This window comes from Nannospalax galili, unplaced genomic scaffold, assembly GCF_000622305.1.
Source record: "Nannospalax galili isolate Female #2095 unplaced genomic scaffold, S.galili_v1.0 scaffold648, whole genome shotgun sequence".
NCBI classification, from domain to species: domain Eukaryota; kingdom Metazoa; phylum Chordata; class Mammalia; order Rodentia; family Spalacidae; genus Nannospalax; species Nannospalax galili.
The window spans coordinates 2,252,049-2,272,180 of NW_008360311.1; the positions used below are offsets into that span (position 1 = coordinate 2,252,049).

General features: G+C 49.4%; 1 protein-coding gene across 3 annotated transcripts in view; it reads left to right on the forward strand.

The window, feature by feature from the left end:
• The first annotated feature begins 3,771 nt into the window (after nt 1–3,771).
• The window catches only part of Traf3ip3 (TRAF3 interacting protein 3), a 28,583-nt gene continuing 12,222 nt past the window's right edge, over nt 3,772–20,132 (forward strand). For 2 of the 3 annotated variants that reach the window (XM_029559451.1, XM_029559453.1), the window contains exons 1-8: nt 3,772–3,863; nt 8,103–8,503; nt 11,189–11,336; nt 11,484–11,547; nt 11,781–11,805; nt 12,054–12,083; nt 12,173–12,268; nt 19,345–19,416. In XM_029559451.1, the coding sequence (XP_029415311.1) occupies nt 8,162–8,503; nt 11,189–11,336; nt 11,484–11,547; nt 11,781–11,805; nt 12,054–12,083; nt 12,173–12,268; nt 19,345–19,416 (777 nt within the window). In that variant the 5' untranslated portion in view covers nt 3,772–3,863; nt 8,103–8,161. The remainder of the gene's footprint in view (nt 3,864–8,102; nt 8,504–11,188; nt 11,337–11,483; nt 11,548–11,780; nt 11,806–12,053; nt 12,084–12,172; nt 12,269–19,344; nt 19,417–20,132) is intronic. The other variant, XM_029559452.1, reaches the window with a different exon arrangement.

Sequence of the window (20,132 nt, forward strand, 5' to 3'; positions counted from 1 at the left end):
GAGAGATGGCTCGGTGGTTAAGAATGCTGGTTGTTTTTGCAGAAGACCTGGGTTCGAATCCCAGTACCCACATGGCAGCTAACAACTGTAACTCCAGTTCCAGAGGATCTGACAGCCTCTTCTGTCCTTCGAGGGCATTGCAGGACATTTTAAGGGCACCCATCATGCAATGCCCGTGGAGGTCAGAAGAGGGCATCAGATCTCCTGGAACTGGAGTTATGGACGATTGCTAGCCACCATGTGGGTGCTGGGAATTGAACCCAGGTCCTCTGCAGGAGCGGCCAGTGCTCTTAGCCACTGAGCCATCTCTCCAGCCCCACTTGCTCTTGTTTTCCTCTACTGGACCAGGCAATAGCTTACTTTTCTATTTCTACTGTTATTTATGCCACTCTCCCCACACACAAGCACCCATGCACTCTTGCATCTATACATATATGCACACATAGATCCAGACATCTATGCATCCTTGCATCCATGCACACATGCATCTGTACACATGCACTCAAACATCTGTGCACACATGTGCACACTTCTAAATTTCTTATCACATCTATACAGTATCCTAATTTATTAAATTTTCTTTTTCCTTTTTAAAATTTCCACCTACCTTCCTTGGTTTTTCTGCCAATTTTTGAGAAGTCCGCTTGAACATAGATGAATCTACAAATAATTTTTTTGGTCTGAGACAGGGTCTCCCTGTAGCCCCACCTGGCCTGGAACTTGCTATGTAGACCAGGCTAGCCTTGAACGCCACATATATCTGCCTGCCTCTGTCTCCAGAGTGCTGAGACTAAAGGCACGCCTGGCTCATAATCATTTTTAATGTTTTTTATAATATTTTATTTATTATTTTTATTTTATGCATTGCCTGCATGTAGGTAAGTGCACCCATGTCGTGCATGTAGGTAAGTGCACCCGTGTTGTGCACAGTATTGTGTATTACCTGCATGTATGTAAGTGCACCTCTGTCATGTAATGCCCACACAGGACAGAAGAGGCTATCAGATCCCCTGGAACTGGAGTTATGGACAGTTGTTAGCTGCCATGTGGGTGCTGGGATTTGAACCCGGGTCTTCTGCAAGAACAACCAGTGTTCTTAACAGCTAAGCCATCTCTCCAACCCCCTCATTTTTAATCTTAGGTAGTGAAAATGATTACAGCTATGACCTTCCCTGGGGCCATGCCGCCTCTGTAGCTCACAGATTCTGCTCTTACTGTTCCCATTATCCTTATATCCACTGAATTCTTCACCTCAGACTTGATTCTCTACATTTCACGAATGACCTGTGAAATTCTTTCATCCAATTTTCTATTTCTTGCCAGCTTTGTTGTTAATCTCTAACTTTATTGTACTATGGTCAGAGAATCTCGTTTCAAAAGCCTTTTTCTTTTTTAATATTTTATTTATTTTTATTTGATGTATATGAGTGCTTTGCTTCCATGTATGTAAGTGCATCACATGCATGCAGTGCCTACAGCGGACAGAAGAGGGTGTCAGAGCTCCTGGAACTGGAGTTATAGATGGCTGTTAGCTGCCATCTAGGTGCTGGGAACTGAGCCTGGATTGTCTACAAGAGCAGCCAGTGCTCTTAACTGAGCCTTCTCTCTAGCCCCTTTGTTTCCTTTTTTGAGGCATGTCGTACTAGCTAGCCCAGGCTATCCTAGAACACATATTCCTCCTGCCTAAGACTCTCACACACTGGAATTACAGGCATGCATCCTCACATCCAGCTGAAGCAATTTTCAAAAGGATGGTAAGGGTGGCTTTTGGGTCAATATGGTCAATCTTGTAGTGCACCCTGCATAACGACAACAAGTCTCTATCCTTGAGAATGTGTGTGTCTTTCTCTTTCCATGTAGATACACAGGCTAGGAGAACTTTATTAATTGCTTATTCTCAGAGCAGTGTTAAGAGTTTTTGCTCTGACATGGGGCAACACTGGGTCCTTGCCATGTGACCTTGGGCCCACCAGCCCAAGGTAGCATCCCAAAGAGGACCCAGCCCTAGATAGGATTTTGATCTCCGTACACATTCTGTCCGGGTTTTAATGAAGTCCAAGTAGCTGTCTGTAGAAACTCTGATCCCATCTCCTGTCCTCTAGGCTCTAAAGCCCTAACCCAAGAACCCTCTCCCTCTTGGCCAGTGAAAGTCTCCATCAAACACATTGGGCTCCCCTTCTCCTTGCACCCCCATGTTCAGCTGCATATGCTGAGCCATGGCCCATCTCTCATCCTGAGGGTATGTCCCTGGTCTGAGGCTCTGTGTGTGAGACTCTGGTCTGGATTCTCCCTTCTCTGTTTCTTGCCTTTTTCTCCTCAGAGAAGAGAGACAGTAGCATCTGTGATGACTGTGACAACCTCCCCATGTTAGCAAAACTGAGCACAGCGACTTGCGCAGCTCGTTACACATCAACCATCCAATGACCATACTCACTCAGACAAGGTTCCAGAGCTGCCGGTGACCTGTGCCGGTGACTTGTGCCAGTGCTGCTTCCTTGACTTCTGTTCATTCTGAGCTTCTCCAGAATTCCATCTGTAATAGTTTCTCTATTTATTTTTATTTTATTTTACTTTATTTGTGTATGAGTGTATTGCCTGCATGTAGGTAGGTGCAATGCCCACAGAGGTCAGAAGATCCCCTGCAATTGGAGTTATGGATCATTGTTAGCCACCATGTAGGTGCTGGAAATTGAACCCAGGTCCTCTGCAAGAGCAGCCTGAGCTCTTAACTACTGAGCCATCTCTCCAGCACCTCATCTGTAATAGTTTCTAATGCATATATGGTCAGTTCGCCTTAATTTTTCCCAAAATTTCTTAAGTTGATTGACCTAAGAAATCAATGGGATTTCTCTTCCTCCTCCCCCTCCCCCGTCCCCCTCCCCCAAAAAAATCTGATTCTGCTCTGTCTGCTACCAGGTGTGGTGCCACATGCCTTTAATCCCAGCACGCCAAAGCAGAAGTAGGTAGGTATCTATTCGAAGACTTGTCTCAAAAAAAAAAACAGATTCTGCCTGTTCTTTTCTTTATGCCCTAGCCGCCCACATTTTCATCCCTCCCACACTGCTTCACAAAGAAACAAATCTAGAACGCCCTCTCACCCTCTTTGGTCCACACCAGGTACTTCAGATAGTACAACCAGGATTGGGGAAAGGCGGCCCAAAGAAAAGGAGACTCCCACACAGAGAACAAGGGTACCTGTGGACAGCCCTGCTGGGTCTCACCACAGAAACAGCAAGGCATGGATCTGGCCCAGAGCTCATCCTTGTTGAAACCTTCAAACCTAGAAATCAAAAACATTTTTTTCTGAGACAGGATTCCATGTAGCCCAGGCTAGCCTTAAACTCAATATATATCTCAGGATGACCTTGAGCTCCTGATTCTCCTGCCTCCACTACCCGAATTCTGGAATTTCAGGCATGCCCCATCCACATCTGGTTTCGTATGATGCTGGGGATGGAACCCGGGCCTTCATGAACGCTAAGCAAACATTCTACCTACCCAGCTCCATCACCAACCCTTGGAAATGGATTTCCAGTAGAAACTGCTGGGGAGTGCAGACCAATCAGGTAGCGCGAGAACGGTGGCTGGGTGGAGCTCCTTGCCAGCCTGGAGGCCCCAGGGTGCAGGGGCCTCTCAGATTGCTGAGAACAAGGAGAGGAACTGGGGTTTGCGAGCATTGTGGCTTCTGTTTCCTGTTTCAGAAGCTGCTGTGTAGAAAGAACAGCAAGGAGGGAAACAGTGAGGGGCGCAGAGCCTGAACTGAACGATCCCCTGGCAGTGCATTATCCACCTGAGACCAGAGCGACACTCGGTAGGGGCAGAAGGCTTTCCTGAGCCTCTTGAGACAGAGCCTAGGACCCAAGGTAACTGTGGAGGAAGATGCTTTGGGGTCCAGGTTGGGCCTGTTGACTAGGGTGGGGCAGAAGGTGCTCCGCCATGATGGCTTCCTGATAGCAGCAGGTGGTAGAATTCAAGAGTGTTGGGGTTTGGTTGACCAAGAAAGCACCCCAAGTTGGATTCCTGAGGCAACAGCCAGCCACAGGGAAATAGCCCCAGCTCTCTGCTCCATCTGTTAGCTTAAATTAGGCGTTAGTCACGCGACTTGGGGGTCCAGGTACTCAATATCAGCAGCATGAATTGATGGACCTTTCTGAGTTCCATTCAAAGCAGGGGTCCCCATCCCATTCCCTTCTCTCTCAACTCTGAGACTCTGAACTAGGAAGGCCAGACCCACGCAGAAAGCCATCCATCATTTCTGTGGCATTCACAGGAAGCAGGAGCAGAGACTTAGAAGGCAGCGGCAAACCACCGTCAGGTGAGGGCAGCACCCTGGTGTTTTCCTGTGCAGCCAGCATCACCTCTTCCTCCAACTAGGCCCTCTCATGTTGCCAAGGGGCACCTCAGACTCCAGAAAGCCTGAGTAGTGGCCTTGTGACCTTTCTCTGAACCTACAAGACCAGTTCCTTTTCTCCACCGTAGCCTGTACCTGTCCCATCAGGCATCCCACAAGCCTTCTTGTGTTTAAAGCAAGTCAGCATGATCAACATCCCAGAAGGCTGGGTGTGATTCCATATGTGTCATACCAAATCTCACCAGGTTGGGGGGTGGGGCGGGTGGTCCAAGGACACTCATCTCCAGAGGGCCTTTCCTACTGCAACTCCCCTCTTGGATGACAGGTCCTGACTGTTGCAGAGTGAAACAGCCATGTGAGTGTACCTGCAGACTAGCTAAGTGGAGAGCTCTGAGAGACACACTACAGCCCTGTCCTTGGCCCCACAGCCCTCTCCTCCTCACAGCAGGAAGGCAGGAGGAGCCTCAACACAAAGCCTACATAACCAGGGCCAAACAGGGAAGGACCTCACTCTCCACATTTTAATAGTGTGATGCTCACTCTTCACCCCACCTGTTCTTTGCCTTCCTTCCTGATCTAATTGAGATGGTGATCATATCCAGACCTCAGAAAAGTGCTTTGTCGTTGTAACCCAAACCAGAGGCTGGAGGAACCAGAGCAGTAAAAGTGATTCGAAGATGAGGCCACAATCCCTGTTCTGAATTGAGAGGGCTGGGCAATCAGAGGCTGAAATCAACCATTTTGGTCCTGGGAGTGCTGGCTTAACTCTGCGCTTCTGTCTGACAGCACCAAGTCTCCAGCACCCAGAGCCAGCAAGGATAAGGATGATATTTTATACCTATGTTCTTTTAGACAGGGTCTCCCTAGTAGCCCAACTTGGCCTATAACTCGCTATATAGACCAGGCTGGCCTCAATCTCACAGAACTCTGCCTTCCTCTGCCTCCTGAGTGCTGGGATTAAAGGTATGCATCACCACACCCCAGTTATCTTTTTGGAGTTTTGAGATAGGTTCTCACTATGTAAGCCCCAGCTGGTCTGGAGCTCACTATATAGACCAGGCTGTCTTTGAACTCTGAGATCCACTTGCCTCTGCCTCTTAAGTGCTGGGATTAAAGGCATGCACCACCATTCAGCTTATCTCTATTATTTTTTTGACATTATTTTTACTCATTTTTATTTATTTATTTTTGGTCTTTTTGAGACAGGGTCTCCCTGTAGCACCAGCTGGCCTGGAACTCACTATGTAGACCACGCTGGCCTCGAACTCACAGAGATCCACCTGCCTCCACTTCTGCCTCTGGGGTGCTGGGATTAAAGGTGTGCGCCACCACACCTGACTTTTTTATTTTTATTTTGTGTGTATGAGTGTATTGCCTGCATGTGTACAAATGCACCCATGTCATGCATGCAATACCCTCGGAGGTGAGAAGCAGGATCCCCTGGAACTGGAGTTACAGGTGGTTGTTAGCTGCCATATAGATGTTGGGAATCAAATCTAGATCCTCTGCAGGAGCAATCAGTGCTCTTAACCTCTGAGCCATCTCTCCAGCCCCATACCTATTTTTTTTAAAGCTGTCACTTATCGTGTGCCATGTGCTAAGTGTGTGGTATGCATGCTGTCCTTTAATCCTCATACCCCTTCAAGGGAAGTTTTAGCCTCACTTCCTAAATGAGGATACTAGGGCTTAGCAATGCCTAACAACCTGTCCAAACACACACACAGGTGGGCAGCAACAGCCAGGAAGGGAGTCACAGTCTGGCTCCAGAGCAAGTGCTCCCCCCTCCACAGATGGCATATCGTCAGGTGCCATGGCTTAGAAGTACACATGCACCTGCCATCTTGAGTCTCCTCCATCGGTTCATTTACAACAGAACATGAATTGGCCTTTCAGCTCCTTTTCTGCATAATTAGTGACAGGTGGGCAGCCTAGGACCCCACAGAGTGGGAGAGGAGCCTAAGGAAAGGCATTCAGAGACCGTGCAAAGACGGCGAACACCGACTGCCTCGCCGTCATGGAGGTCGGCTCTGCCCGAGGTAGAGCTTGTCCCCCCAGCCCTTAACGTTCAGATACTTGAGTGTCTAGGCTCTGCCACATAAGAGCCCTCCAGAGAGTGGGAATGTCCCACCCACAGGTCCTGTGAATGGGTGCTGTGACCAGAGACAGAGCAGGAACCTGCACAGAATTCTAGCTTGAACCAGGACTGGCAGCAAAGTCCCAATAAAGGGCAGAGCAGCTGCTGCCTGCCGGGTCTGTCTGGGCTATAAACAAACCTGAGGGTCAAAGCTGGCCAATGCCAGCCAGTGGGTGAGGCTAAGGTACCTCCTCTGAGTGTCCAGAACTGAGTTCCTGAGTTCCTGGGCAGTTGAATGAGTAGTGGGTCAGAGAAAAGAGGCAGGGCTATGAGGGGAACCTCTTCCTCGGCCAAACCCAGTCCGACTGGTCTGACTCTGCCAGGCAGAGGAGGCAGGGCACAAGTTCCCATATTCAGTATGCAGTTCATCCAAATCCAGCTCAGACTCCACCACACTATCAGAGCCCCAAGCAAATCCACAGTACATAGGTGGGGAGGGCAGGAAAGGGAAGCAAAACGATGAGGGCTTACCTGCTGTTTAGACAGCAGGTAAGGACACCTACAGGGGCATCAAGGTCCCTCAAGGCTGCTCCCTGGGGACTTCTGGATACAGGCTTCACTTGTTTCTTTGGATTCATAGGCGTCCTTGTTGAGAGCAATTTGACATGCTTGCTAGTCTAGATGGCAACTTTGGGACGAAACTCAGTTCGACAGGGAAATGACCCTAAAAGGATGGAGCTCTCCTTTCTAGAGTTACTGAGCCAGAGTCTGAAATGGATTTAGACCAGCACTGGGCGTGTGACAGGTGCTCAGCCAATACAGGCTGACTTGATCAGAAGTCGAGAGTCTGAGCCCAACCCTGGGCACACAGCAGGTGACAGTGATCTAGGTCATGATGGAGGAATTAGGGAAGGTTTCCCTGCTTAGCTACACCAGTCCAGAGCTACAGCTAGCTCATAAGGAAGGAGCAGAGGGTGCCAGTCACAGGCCTGGCTACTTCTGAAGGGTTACGGCTATCCCTATAAGTCTGAAGAAGTACCACTCAGGTATTTCAGTAATGATGATGACATCTTTCCTTTTAGAATAGAGTATAAAGTGGGCGGGGCTGTCAGCTGTGTCTCTAAAAGCTATCCAAATGGCTAATTGGATCAGGATTGTTATTCCTCATGTTCCCATGACTTAGAGGCATGTTGAGATTCTTAGTCAAGAACAGACGCCAGAGGCTGGAGAGATGGCTCAGTGGTTAAGAGCCCCGGTTGCTCTTACAGGAAAACCCAGGTTCAAGTCTCAGCACCCACATGGAGGCTAACAACCATCCAAAACTCCAGTTCCAAGGAATCCGACGCCCTCTTCTGACCTCCGTGGGCATTGCAGGACATGGGTGCACTTACACACATGCAGGCAATACACTCATACACATAAAATATTAAGTAAAATATATTTTTAAAAAAGAATGGACTCTAGAGAGACCTGTCCACTGTAGGGGGCCAGTGCTAGAGAAAAGCAGAAACCTGTTCTGACTGGATTTTGTCAGTCTACTCAGGATCAAGCCCAAGGGTCCTGATCTCTAGGTTCTCAATACACATGGTTGGACCCCTGTGATATTTCTGCCCCTGGTCCAGGGAGATGGCCACTTGTCTACCCATCTCCCGACTCCTCCCTCTTGGCATCTGGCAGATCCAGGCAGCTGTTCAAGGAACTGGAAGCCAAACACAACAGGTGCTCGGGAGTTCACCATGACCAGCCCAGACCCCAGGCCCTCCCCTGGCTTGGTTCGGTGGGCCGAGAGCTATGAGGCCAAGTGTGAGCGAAGACAGGCGACCCGAGAAAGCCCGCGCAGCCGCCACAGCGAGACCACCTCCCGCCAGCCTGGGAAGGCGCTGAGGACCCAGCACAGAGAGCAGCTTCAGAGAGCTCGACAACTACAGTTCTTCAGAAGGAGGAACCTGGAAGTGGAGGGGAAAAGCCCAGCCAGGGAGTCAGGATCCTGTCGCAGGACAGGCAGAGGGACAGGCCAGGTGGCTGTGCTCAAACAATCCTTGCCTTGTGCCAACAAGACCACTTCCTCTGGACAGCAGGTAGGCCATGTCCAGGGAAACAGTGCTGAGGGCCAGGGACAGGGGTGAGATGGCTTGAAGTCACTAATGTGATTTCAGTTAGGTCTCTTCCCTAGCCATGCAGTCAAGTCTCCATTAGTTCTTTCAGAGATTTTGTGATGTGTCTTTGTTTAGCTATTTTGGGGGCTGTTACATCTGAGTTTTAGGAAACATAATTGCACAATATTGTACAAACAATCCCAAGCCAATAACTAGCATCTAGCCAAAAAGCATTTTTTAATAGGGTCTTGCTGTGTAAAAGCTGACCCCAAACTCATGATCCTGCTGCCTCCGCTTCTGAGTGCTGAGGTTACAGGTGTGTGCTCTCACTCACAGCTATTCACTGTGCAGCCGTCTTGTCTTTTTCTTTTTCCTCTAGATGCTGAGGGCCTTACACAGCACGTTAGGCGAGCACTCTGACAATGAGCCACATCCCCAACTCTAACACTCCCTCTACTGCTGCTGCCTTAGAGCATTCACTCCACCGCCCTTCACTAAATACTTACTAAATGCTTTTAATATAGCAGGAACACAGACCAGGTTTTTTGTCCCGTCTCCCATGACTCACACAGGTGTTCGCGTGGGTGCGCGCGCGCGCACACACACACACACACACACACACACACACACACACACACACAGAGCTAGGTCTCCCTCTACTCCCTTACAAGGCTGTGGTGCCTCTTCCTCTGTTCCTCTTGAACCACTTCAGGTCTGGTAACTTCATTCATCTGAGGCCTCCTCTGGTCTGGGAAGCCTCCTCTAGCTACTCAGGCCACCTCTATTCTCTGAACCTACACAGCTAACAGCGTGTAAGTCATAGAAAGCCCATTAGTCTGGCTTGGGAAGAAGCAGTATTGGACAACAGCATCCTACTGTAGGTAGCAAACTACACATAGTAGGGGAGAGGAATGGGTCCATGTAACACTGAGCAGGTGTACATGCATGTGAGTATGGAGACCAAAGATCCACTCCAGGATCATTGCTTGTTTTTTGAGACAGGGTCTCTCACTGGCCTAGAGCTCCCTAAGTAGGCTGGGGAGCTGTTAGCAGGACCCAGGGATCTCCCTGGGTCCACCTCCTCAGTGCTGGGATAACAAGCTTATACCATCATGCCTGGCTTTATTTATTTATTTATTTATTTATTATATTTTTAATGTGGATCCTGAGATTCAAACTCTGGCCTCATGCTTGCAAGGCCAACATTTTACTGCCTGGGCTATCTCCCTAGCCCCTTCATCAGAGTTAAACCTGCCATACAGAGCTGCTCAGAGAAATGATCCTCAAGCATAAGTTCACAAGAACCAACCATCTACTTTCTAAGGCAAGGCTTCCAAAGAATGGCCTTTGTGGGGGATGGGGAATGGGTGGGGAATGAAGAGAAAAAGAGCAAAAAAAAAATGCAGTTAAGAATTCCTTCTCCGGGGCTGGAGAGGCGGCTCAGCGGTTAAGAGCACTGACTGCTCTTGCAGAGGACCCAGGTTCGATTCCCAGCACCCACATGGCAGCTATGAACCATCCTTAAGTCCATTTCCAGGGGAATCCGAAGCCCTTTTCTGAACTCTGAGGCATTGCACGACACGGGTGCACTCACATACATGCAAGCAATACACTCATACACTTAAAAAATAAAAAAATAATAAATTTTTTTGAAAATTTAAAAAAAGAATTCCTTTTCCACCTACCAGTGGTTTAAGGCTCTGGAGGTCAAGCCAGCTGGTGACTGGATCCCAAAGACATGCCTTGGCCTTTTAGTGCCAAGTTACAGGACTTTTTGAGTCTGTGAGCACAGAGAGTAACTTGTGATCACTACCTCATCCTAACAACAGCCCTACTCCCCACTACCCACATTAAAAACAGTCCCTCTGCTTCCTCTCCACTCAAAACCTCAGCAGTTCTGAAACAATTAGGGGAGGCAGCCCCTCCAGGCCTTCCCTGACAGGAGCCAGAGGCCTGGAAAAGGCGGGATCTGAACCCTGTCACTCACACTCCAGCTTCTTTCTCCACATCACCACCTAGCTGAGTGGCTGGGACCAAACAAGGGAGTCACACAGAATGATGAACAGCAGCCCAGTCCCCCACTTGCCTGGCTGAGGAGAGTCATTCCCTTTGTCCAGGGTAAGGAAGAGCAAGGGCAGGGGCATCCCTGAGGGTCTAAAGATGGAAATGACGACTTTGGTTTTCTGGGCTGGAACTATCATCTACTGTGACCCATGACAACACATGGGGAGCTTACACAGCAGAACATATGTATCACGATTCTGGGTACCCAAAGACCAAAGCTTCACGTATCCAGTGTCTGATGAGGATACTTCTTGTGGGCAGACGGCCACATTTCTGTGTCCCCACATGGTGGAAAGCAGGCAAGCTGCCTCATAGCTCTTCTGCTAAAGGCATAACCCTCATTCATGAGGACACCACTCTCAGACATCAGTATCTCGCAAAGGCTCCATTTCCTAGCATGGTCATGACGGTTCGGGGGAACATGTTCTGTCTACAATGCATGATCGCCATTTTGCTTTGGTTTTTCCAGTCCTGGGGATAGAATTCAGGGCCTCGTCCATGTCAGGCAAGCTCTTTCCTGGCCTCTGGTTCCTCCTTCTACAGTCATCTGGAGAAACTTCTAAGAGGCCCTGCAGAGTGGCTCAGCATCCACTTGCTTTCCAGGTAGCAGGAACCAGCACTGAGGTTTTTCTACCCCTGCATCATCCTTCCTCAAGCACCCAGAGGGATGTGTCTGATCACCACTCCTCACAGGCAGGAGCCCTTCCACAAAAGGACTCTGCCACCAAGAAATCACACAGACAGCACCGGGGTAAGAGTGCAGCCTTGGCTTGATGAACCCTGTCACAGCAGCACAAGTCACCAACAGTGGAAAATCCCCATCTCTCCTCACATTCCCCCCATCCTTTCTCCGTCCCTCCTTTCCTTTGGTTCCTGAATCATCATATCTATCTCTCAGGTACTCAGACAAAGGCAGAAGAGGTACGGCCAACGATAAAGACTGATGCCAGCCAGCAAACCAAGTGAGTTCCTTTCATGGTCCTGACCCCAACACTCATATCTCATCTACTCCTGTCTTCTAAATGTTACTTGAATGCCTCTGCTGGACACAGAGAGTATGCCAGCCTGCCACAGCTAAGGAGGAAGCCCTTGCCCACCCTACTGCTCTTCAGCAAAGATCCCGGAAGCCCTCAAACCCTTCCTGCTCACAGGCTTCACTTTTTGGCCCACTGTCATGTTTTTCTTTTCTTCTCAGCTGTGGAGTTGCAGTTCTGGACAAGGTAGGAAAACCCTAACATGGAGGGAGTTTGGGTCCCATGGAACCTAAGCTCTGGCATTCTGGGATCCCAAGATCAGGCTGGCATGGAGGAGCACCTTCTTCCGAGATGGCCAGAGGTTTCTGAGTGTAGATGGGGGCACTAGAGGGACCCTGCCAGACCCAAGGCAAAAGAGGTCTGCTACACACAAGGCAGCCTGGGCTCTGGTTCTAGGCTAAAGCCTTCCTGAATCTGCTTTTTTCTCTCCCTAGGAAATCATCCAGCTTTCTGAATACCTCAAAGTAAGTGGCACAGTGACCCCTGCTCTCGGCTTCTCCTCCTACCCCTCCTCCTCCAGGTTAACCTTTCCCTCTTGCATTTTGCCCTCCAGGAGGCCCTACAAAGGGAGCTGGTCCTAAAACAGAAAATGGTGATTCTCCAAGACCTGCTGCCTGCCCTGACCCGGGCCTCTGACATCTCTTGGAAGGTAGGGGTAAAATCTTCTGATGAGTGTGGGCTTCTGTGTGTGTCCACCTCGTTTCTCTCTGCACACCATCTATCAAAGGAAGAGCTGCCTCACTGGGAGAGGCAGGTGGAGGTGCCCAGACCCATAGGCCAAACGGTTGCTGTTGGTATACAGGTCATGGTGCTAGCACATCCAGGGAAGACCTAAAACCAAAAGGAGACAGGTCTGCCTTTAAATTTATGGAAAGAAAGAAGCAAGGTCCCAATACGGTCAACTCTACCGATATCATCAACAACCTTTGCATGGGATTCTATATTAATTGCTTTTCCTTTTGCTGCCTCAAAATGCCCAACAAAAACAGCTTTCAAGTAAGGGCTTATTTTGGTTCACAGTTCAAGGGAACAGTCAGTTATGGTGGGAAAGTCACAGAGGCAGAAACTGAGGAAGCTGGTCACAGTGCATTGCAGTCAGGAAGCAAAGACAAGAATGTGGTGCTCAGCTGTTTTCCCCTTTTTATTTAGTCTGGGCCCCCAGCCCATGGAATGGTGTCACCCACATTCTGGGTGGGTGTTCCCACTTCAGTTAACCTAATCTCGAAAATCCCTCACAGACATGCTTGCAGATTTGTTTCCATGGTGACTCCATCAAGTTAGGCAGATTCATTATCAAGATGTATCCAAGCCAGTCTATACCCACTGCTAAGCCCACACAGCATCAGAGTAGAAAGGGGCTTCACAGATGATCCACGCTGGTTTTCTGTTTGCCTATGAGGAAACTGCCTCAGAACAGCCAAGTGGTTTGCCCATCGTCACGAAGCTTCTTAGTAACAGAAATGGAGCTTTTAAAGTTCAGGTCTCTAACTCTATGGTCTGTTCGTTCTACAAGTATTCCTAGGTCGCTTTCTTACCGTTGGGCACTGGAAACTGATTCTTTAGGCAGGTTTTGTTTGTTTATTTTTTTGAGACAGGCTCTCACTGTGTAGCCCTGTCTGGCCTCAAACTCAGAGATCCATCTGCCTCTGTCTCCCAAGTGCTGGAATTAAAGATGTGCACACCACACCCAGTTCAGGCTCCCACTTTATAGCATTTATAGTTTTCTAAGCTAAACACACGCTGAAACGATACGAAAAGAAAAGGCTTCTGGGATGTGGCAGACTTCAGATAGGAAAAAAGGGAGCCAGAGCAGTGTGCACCGTGACGAAGCATTTGCCAGGCAAAGGAGGAAGGAGGGACAGCAAAGGCAGGAGTGTGCTCAGGGCTCGACAAGGTCGGTGCGGTGGGTTTCAGCTCTTTTATCTCGGGACTCTTTATTACACTGCTTTTAATTGAAAATTCCAAAGACCTTTCTATATGACCCATAGCAGAACTTTCCATGTGAAAAACAGAAACATGGGGCTGAAGAGATGGCTCAGCAGTTAAGAGCACTGACTGCTCTTGCAGAGGACCCGGGTTCGATTCCCAGCACCCACATGGCAGCTATGAACTGTCCTTAAGTCCAGTTCCAGGGGAATCTGAAGCCCTTTTCTGACCATTGTGGCATTGCATGACATCATGGCAGCTGAACTGTCCTTAAGTCCAGTTCCAGGGGAATCTGAAGCCCTTTTCTGAACTCTGAGGCATTGCACGACACAGGTGCACTCACATACATTCAGGCAACACACTCATACACATAAAACAAAAATAATAAAATATTTTTTTAAAAAAGAGAAACATAAATTTAGGCATATTAACTTCTATAACAACGAACCATCACATGGTGACTTAAATTTCACATTTTGATGAAGAACAACTTTATTTTCCAAATGCATAGAGAAGTAGCATTGCTTCACCTTTTCAAAGCCATCACCACCTAACAAACAAAAGATGGCTAAATTCCCTGATCTGCTTCTGACGTCAACATCTCATGAGTCACTCTTTTGGTCGTGGTACCTGAAGGCCATTCAGCCTCACAGAGACATGTGGTGGAGAGGAGATGACCCTGCAGATCCCTTGAAGGGTCTCAGGAGTCTCAGCCCCCTGAACCATGCTCAGCAGGTGATAAGCAGGTTGGTGCTAACCGACGCCTAAGGCAGCAGGTATGTTGAGCCAGAGCACAGAGGCCACGGGCCTCTGCACACCTCACCCCACTGGGAAGGGTTTGTGCTTAGAGAAGCGAAGTGGGAGGGTGTAGAACATGTTGAGAAGTTTGCAGTGACATAAAGAACCCTGACAGCCCCAGCCCTTCCTCCTCATGTCAGCCACTGAACCAAACTTGGGAGTCTCCGGTCACGTCTCTGCTTGCCAACTCATTTCCACTGGTACAGCAGGAGCCCAGGGTGGGCGGCTGGGCATGCCCGGTGGTTTCCGGTACTGAGCTAAATTGAGATCATCTCACCCATTCGCCCAACAGACATTTGGTGAGTTCCAACTCTAGGCTGGGCCCCGGCTCCGGAACAGAAAGGAGTCATCCTCGCTCTTGCTCTAAAAGACCAGCAGTCTAGCCAAAAAGAGAGAGCCACAGGCAATGACTGCAGTGGGGTGAGGTCAAAGAGCGGAGTGTGCGCAGCCTGATGCTGACCGAGGGGAACGTTTACTCAGCCTGAGGTGGAGAAGGGAAGGCTCTGCCAAGAGAAGCCATCTTAGCTGGGTCCTGTGGGATGAATAGGAGTTTAGCAGCACAGAAAGTGGAACAGGTGGGGAAAAAGCAGAGAGGGGTGTTTGAGGAACTGCAGTGTCTGCAGACCTAGTGGTGGCAAAGCATTTGGGTGTGGCAGAGTGTCACTGAAAGGAAGGGGTGTTATCAGAGTGGTGCAAAGAGAGGACCTGAGGCCTGGGGGTAGGGATTCCAACTTTTGCTGTAGACAGTGAATTTCAAATGTAATGCATGGAGTCCTTTCTAAAGCAAAACACGCACACACGCACGCACACACACACTTGCATGTGTGTCACAGCAAACTCTTTGGATCTCAGAACACATGAGAACACATGCCATCCATGGATGCAGGCAGGATGCAGGGCAGCAGTGGAGGGAAGAGCCAACCCAGGTTTGAAGTCCTTCACTCTGCGGTGCCTGCCTGTCTTTGAAGGAGTCCAGCCACTGTAGACCTGAACTGAAAGCAAGTGATCTATTCTGTATTTCACAGCTTCTCTAATGGTGAAGACCCTGCTCTGAGAGGGGTTGGCCCTACAGCATCTTCCAAGAGCCCAGCTCTGCTCTGCTCAGAACCTGAACTAGGGCAAGCTCAGAGAACAAGGCAGGTGCACTCTGTTATCTGAAGCAAGATTCAGGCCAGCCTGGGCTACATAATGAGACTATGTCTTGAAAAGCAAAAGCCGTATCTATAACAAACTCCCACAGGAGTTTATTTGCCCCCAGGCTCCAGCCCCAGAGCTGGAGTTCCTCATCTGTGTTCACACCCTCTGTCTTCCCACCCTCCCCAGGCCCTTCCTCCCTACCCCCAGCTCCCAGCTTCCTGTTCTGAAGAAAACAGTCTCAAATTGTTGAGAGCTCTTACCTCTCCCAAAACAAAATTCTTCCCCTCCATCCCTCTGGGAAAGCCTAAACCAGTCAGTTTCCTCCAGTTGGGGGTATTGGGAAACTAACTGGATGAATGTGGCCAGGACCAGGACATAGCCCTCAGCTGGGCTTCCACTTGTCCTTTCCATTGGCTCCATGTCTGAATCTCCAGCTTCCCATGAAAAGATGAGAAGCTCTCCATTAGAACCCCAGGGCCTTGCCTTCCACCCACCCCTGTTGGATGCCACTGGCCCAGGGTGCTGCTGAGAATCCTGCACTTCAGCACAAGCAAAAGCAACTTGGCCAGTGGAGAAAGCTCAACACTGGGCACACATGGAAAGAGGAGTGGGGCACTGGGTTCTAAGATCTGAAAAACCAAGCTGAGGTCTTGGGGAGATAGCAGGCGGGGATTGGCTTCACGCCCTACACAAGCTAGCTCTTAGAGCAGAGGTGAGCTGTGGTGTTTCTGGAAACAGATCAGAGACAGGGGGAACCAGGCAGCAGTGGCGGTGATGCCGTAGACTGGTACCAGGTGAGTGTGGCCTCCCCTGGCTCCCTTCTCCACTGGGGTGGCCGGTCCTCTTTGCTCCAGCTCCTGGGGTGAGGTCAGCTCCTGGGGTGAGGTCAGCTCCTGGGGTGAGGTCAGCTCCTGGGGTGAGGTCAGCTCCTGGGGTGAGGTCAGCTGCAGGCCTGTAGGAGGTGCTTCTTCCCTATGTGTGACACTGGCTCCATTGTGGGGAGACACTGCTCCATTTGCAGCAACTTGGCTGCGACTTTCCTGCCTGCCTTAGGGACTCTGGGAAGGCAGAGCTGTAGACATGAGATTTTTGTTCAAGCCCCAGACTTGGGTGGCCCTCATCCCTACTTGAAGGGGCTACCGAGAACCATCTTGTATTGCAACATGAATGGAAAAGTAATCTTGGGCTGGGCTGAAATACAGAAACAGTTGGAAGAGGAAAATGTTGAATGAAAGCCATACTACTGAACAGAGAGGGGGCTCCCAAAAAAGGAGATAGCAAATGTCAAGGGCGCTGTCTCGGGCCCGTGTTCCTGCCCAGCTATAACAAGATGGTGGACGTGGTTGCCTTCTGCACAGTAGAGTCTGGGCAGAGGACAGTGCGGGCAGTTGGAAGGCAGGAACAGAGGAAGGCAGGGTGGGGCGGGCTGGGTTCAGGGCCTGCAGGCTGACAATGGACAGACCTTGGGGAATGCAGCCGCTCGACCAGTCACTCCAAGGCTGGAACAGTGGAAGTCTCTGTTCTTTTCTTTCATCTGTCCCAAGCCCTGTGGTTATTATAGGTGCCAAATCCCTGACTCTCAGCTCTTTCCCACATGAGACTTTGGGAAAAACATTAACAGCAGAAGGCACTTTAAAAAATTGTTTTTGGCAAAGGTTTTTGCTTTTGCAAGGCTCAGCTGAGTAACACAGGAAGCAGAAAGGGTGGGGGCTACCCTGGCCCTCAGGATTAGAAGAATTAGACAAACTAGATCAAAACAGGAGCTGTGTGATACCACTTCCTGTCTCCCAGGCACCCTGACACTGAAAGGCCCACCTCAACCCAGAGGCCATCCTCTGCCCCTACCTAGCTTTATGCCTGATGCCTCAAGTCTTTATGCCAAGAACCGCCATGAGGGTTACCCATCCAGGAGGTCTAACTGGAGAGGCCCACAACATCCAGGCCTAGAGAGAGCAACGCCAAGCAAACCACAGGACCTGAGTGCAGAGACAGACTATGGAAACCAGCTATGGAAGAGGCCCCATCTCTGAGAAACTTGCCTGACTGATGGCACCTCCCACTGTCCCAGACAGATAGCGCAGAGATAAAACTCAAAGCTGGAAAGGGGGAGGTCTGCAGGTAGAGTGAGCGACCAAGTAGCTGAAATTCTCAGTACTGAAAACCAGAACCGAACCTCTGCCAGCCTGTGCTCAGCCTATGCTGAGTCCCGGGTAAGGAATCTTGGCATTCCTAAAATGCCGTCGGCTGCTAACACGCCAACAAGGCCTACGTTCTACTCTCAGGAGGGAAGGGAGGGAGAGAAAGACATGGAAAGAGCGTCAGACTGACCCAGCTTCGACAGGCACACGTGAAGCCGTCCTCCCACAGCTCATGCCTCCTTTAGTAGCTCTGTCCACTTCTCACTTTAAAAAAAGTTTATTTTTTTATGTGTATAAGTATATTGCCTGCATGTGTGTAAGTGTACCCGTGTCATGAAATGCCTGTGGAGGTCAGAAGAGGGCGTCAGATTCCCCTGGAACTGGAGTTACAGACTGCTAGTTGCCTTGTGGGTGCTGGGTATCGAATCCGGGTCCTCTGCAAGAACAGCCTTTGCTCTTAACCGCTGAGCCATCTCTCCAGTCCCACTTCTCACTTTTTAAAAGAATTTCTCATCTTGAGTCGGGGGAACAGGGGCAGAGTACACAAGTACAGTCAGTCTTCCATATCCACAGGTTTCATAGCCTCAGATTCAACCAACCTAAGATCAAGAATAATTGAAAGGAAAAAAAAAATCCAGTTTTTCTTAGTCCCTAATCAATATAGTATAGCTTCCATTTACACATTATATTGGGGTTTTTTTTGTTTTCGTTTGGTTTTGGGTTTTTTTAGTCTTTTTGAGATGGGGTCTCCCTATAGCCACAGCTGGCCTGGAAATTATGGAGACCAGGCTGGCCTCGATCTCACAAAGATCTGCCTCCCAAGGCATGTACCACCACACCCAGCTATACATTTACTTGTAAGTGATCTAGACATGATTTTAAGGACACAGGAAGATGCACATAGGTCATGTGTAAATGTTACATGATTTTATACAAGGACTTGAGCATTCTGCAGGAGGGAGGTCCAGGAACCAACCCTCAGGATATCAAGGGCTGCATATATGTAAGGATTGCCTCTACAGACCATGTGCTGTTATCTCACTGTTCTGGAGACTCGATCAAGGTGTGCCCAGTGTCAGTTTCTTCTGTCATTGCCCCTGGGCTGCAGATGTCCATCTTCTGCTTCACACGGCTTTCCCTCACTTTATCAGTGTCATGATCTCTTTTTATGAAGATACTAGGAAACTGGGCTAGGGCTCACTGTAGTGACTGCATTTTAATTTATTTCTTTAAAGGCCTACCTCCAAATATGGTCCCATTCTGAAGTATTGGAGGTTAGAACATCATACAGATTTGGACGGTTCAGCCTGTAACAAGGAATCAGAGTGAATATATATTCTCCCAGGAGGAAAGACCCCTTTAGCCTTCCTGGCCTGCACTCTGTAGACAAGTCCAGGACCACACCGGAGTGGAGCCTCAAGAGCAGCAGTGGCTACAGGAGAGGGAGGCAGTGAGAAAGGACACCTCAGAAACACACGTCCCCGGGGCCTTCTTCAGTGCCTCAGTCATTTGATAGAGAACTTCAAAGTAAGGGTCTAGGGGCCAGTGTGGACCTCACAGAGGGAGAACGAAGACGCTCTTCTACCCTTTACCATCTTTGCACCTGCAGGAGTTCAGTTGCACAAGCACTGAGCACTGGCTGTGTGGGGCAGTGGGTAAAGAAAACACAGTCCATCTCTTTGCACAATTTTAGCCCCAGATTACTAACTCATCCTCTTTGCTCTAGGGGCAGCTTAATGAGGACAGACTGAAAGGCAAACTAAGGTCCTTAGAAAACCAGCTCTATACCTGTACCCAGGTAAGCATTCCAGAGAACACTTCCACCACATTCATCTCAGAATACTTGCATCTCAGTCCTGCCCTCTAGAAATACTATCAAGTGGAGGTTGACACACTTTTCCCTCGCTCTGCTTGGCCATGTTCACTTTGGTCCCTCATCTGCCACGTCGTAGTTCCACCTTCCCCTTCTCCTAGCTTCCATTCCTTTGCCCCTTGGGAAGGAATCCCAGCACTAAATATGTCGTTAGCTCCAGGGCCTTAGGAATGGCCGAAACTGCAGAGAAGCTGTTGGTCCACGTCCCAATCTGAGGCCAGATGAGGTGGATCTTACAGGAGGTCCAGCAAAATGATGTTCCTCCCGGGACAAGGTTTTCTAGTAGCAACCTCTGTAGGAAAGCAAGAGAACAGGAGTTTGAAAGAAAGCAACTCCCAGCTTTCCTGTGGCATTACTATTCAGCTCCAGTAATCTCTGGATTTGGTCTAATCGCAGGTTACAAAAAACAAAACAGTTGGTTTCCCTGACAGGTGGGGAGATGTCAAGTAAGAAGTGGGGCACTGCTGAGCCACAGCCAACATGATGGCTTAGCAGTTTAGCAGGGAGCTTGATCCAGGCCTGACAACCTGAGTTCAACCTCTGGAACCCACATGATGGAAGCAGAGAACCACCACACACACCCCTGCAAATTGTCCTCTGACCTCCACACACACTTTATGGCAAGTGTGCTTATGTGTGTG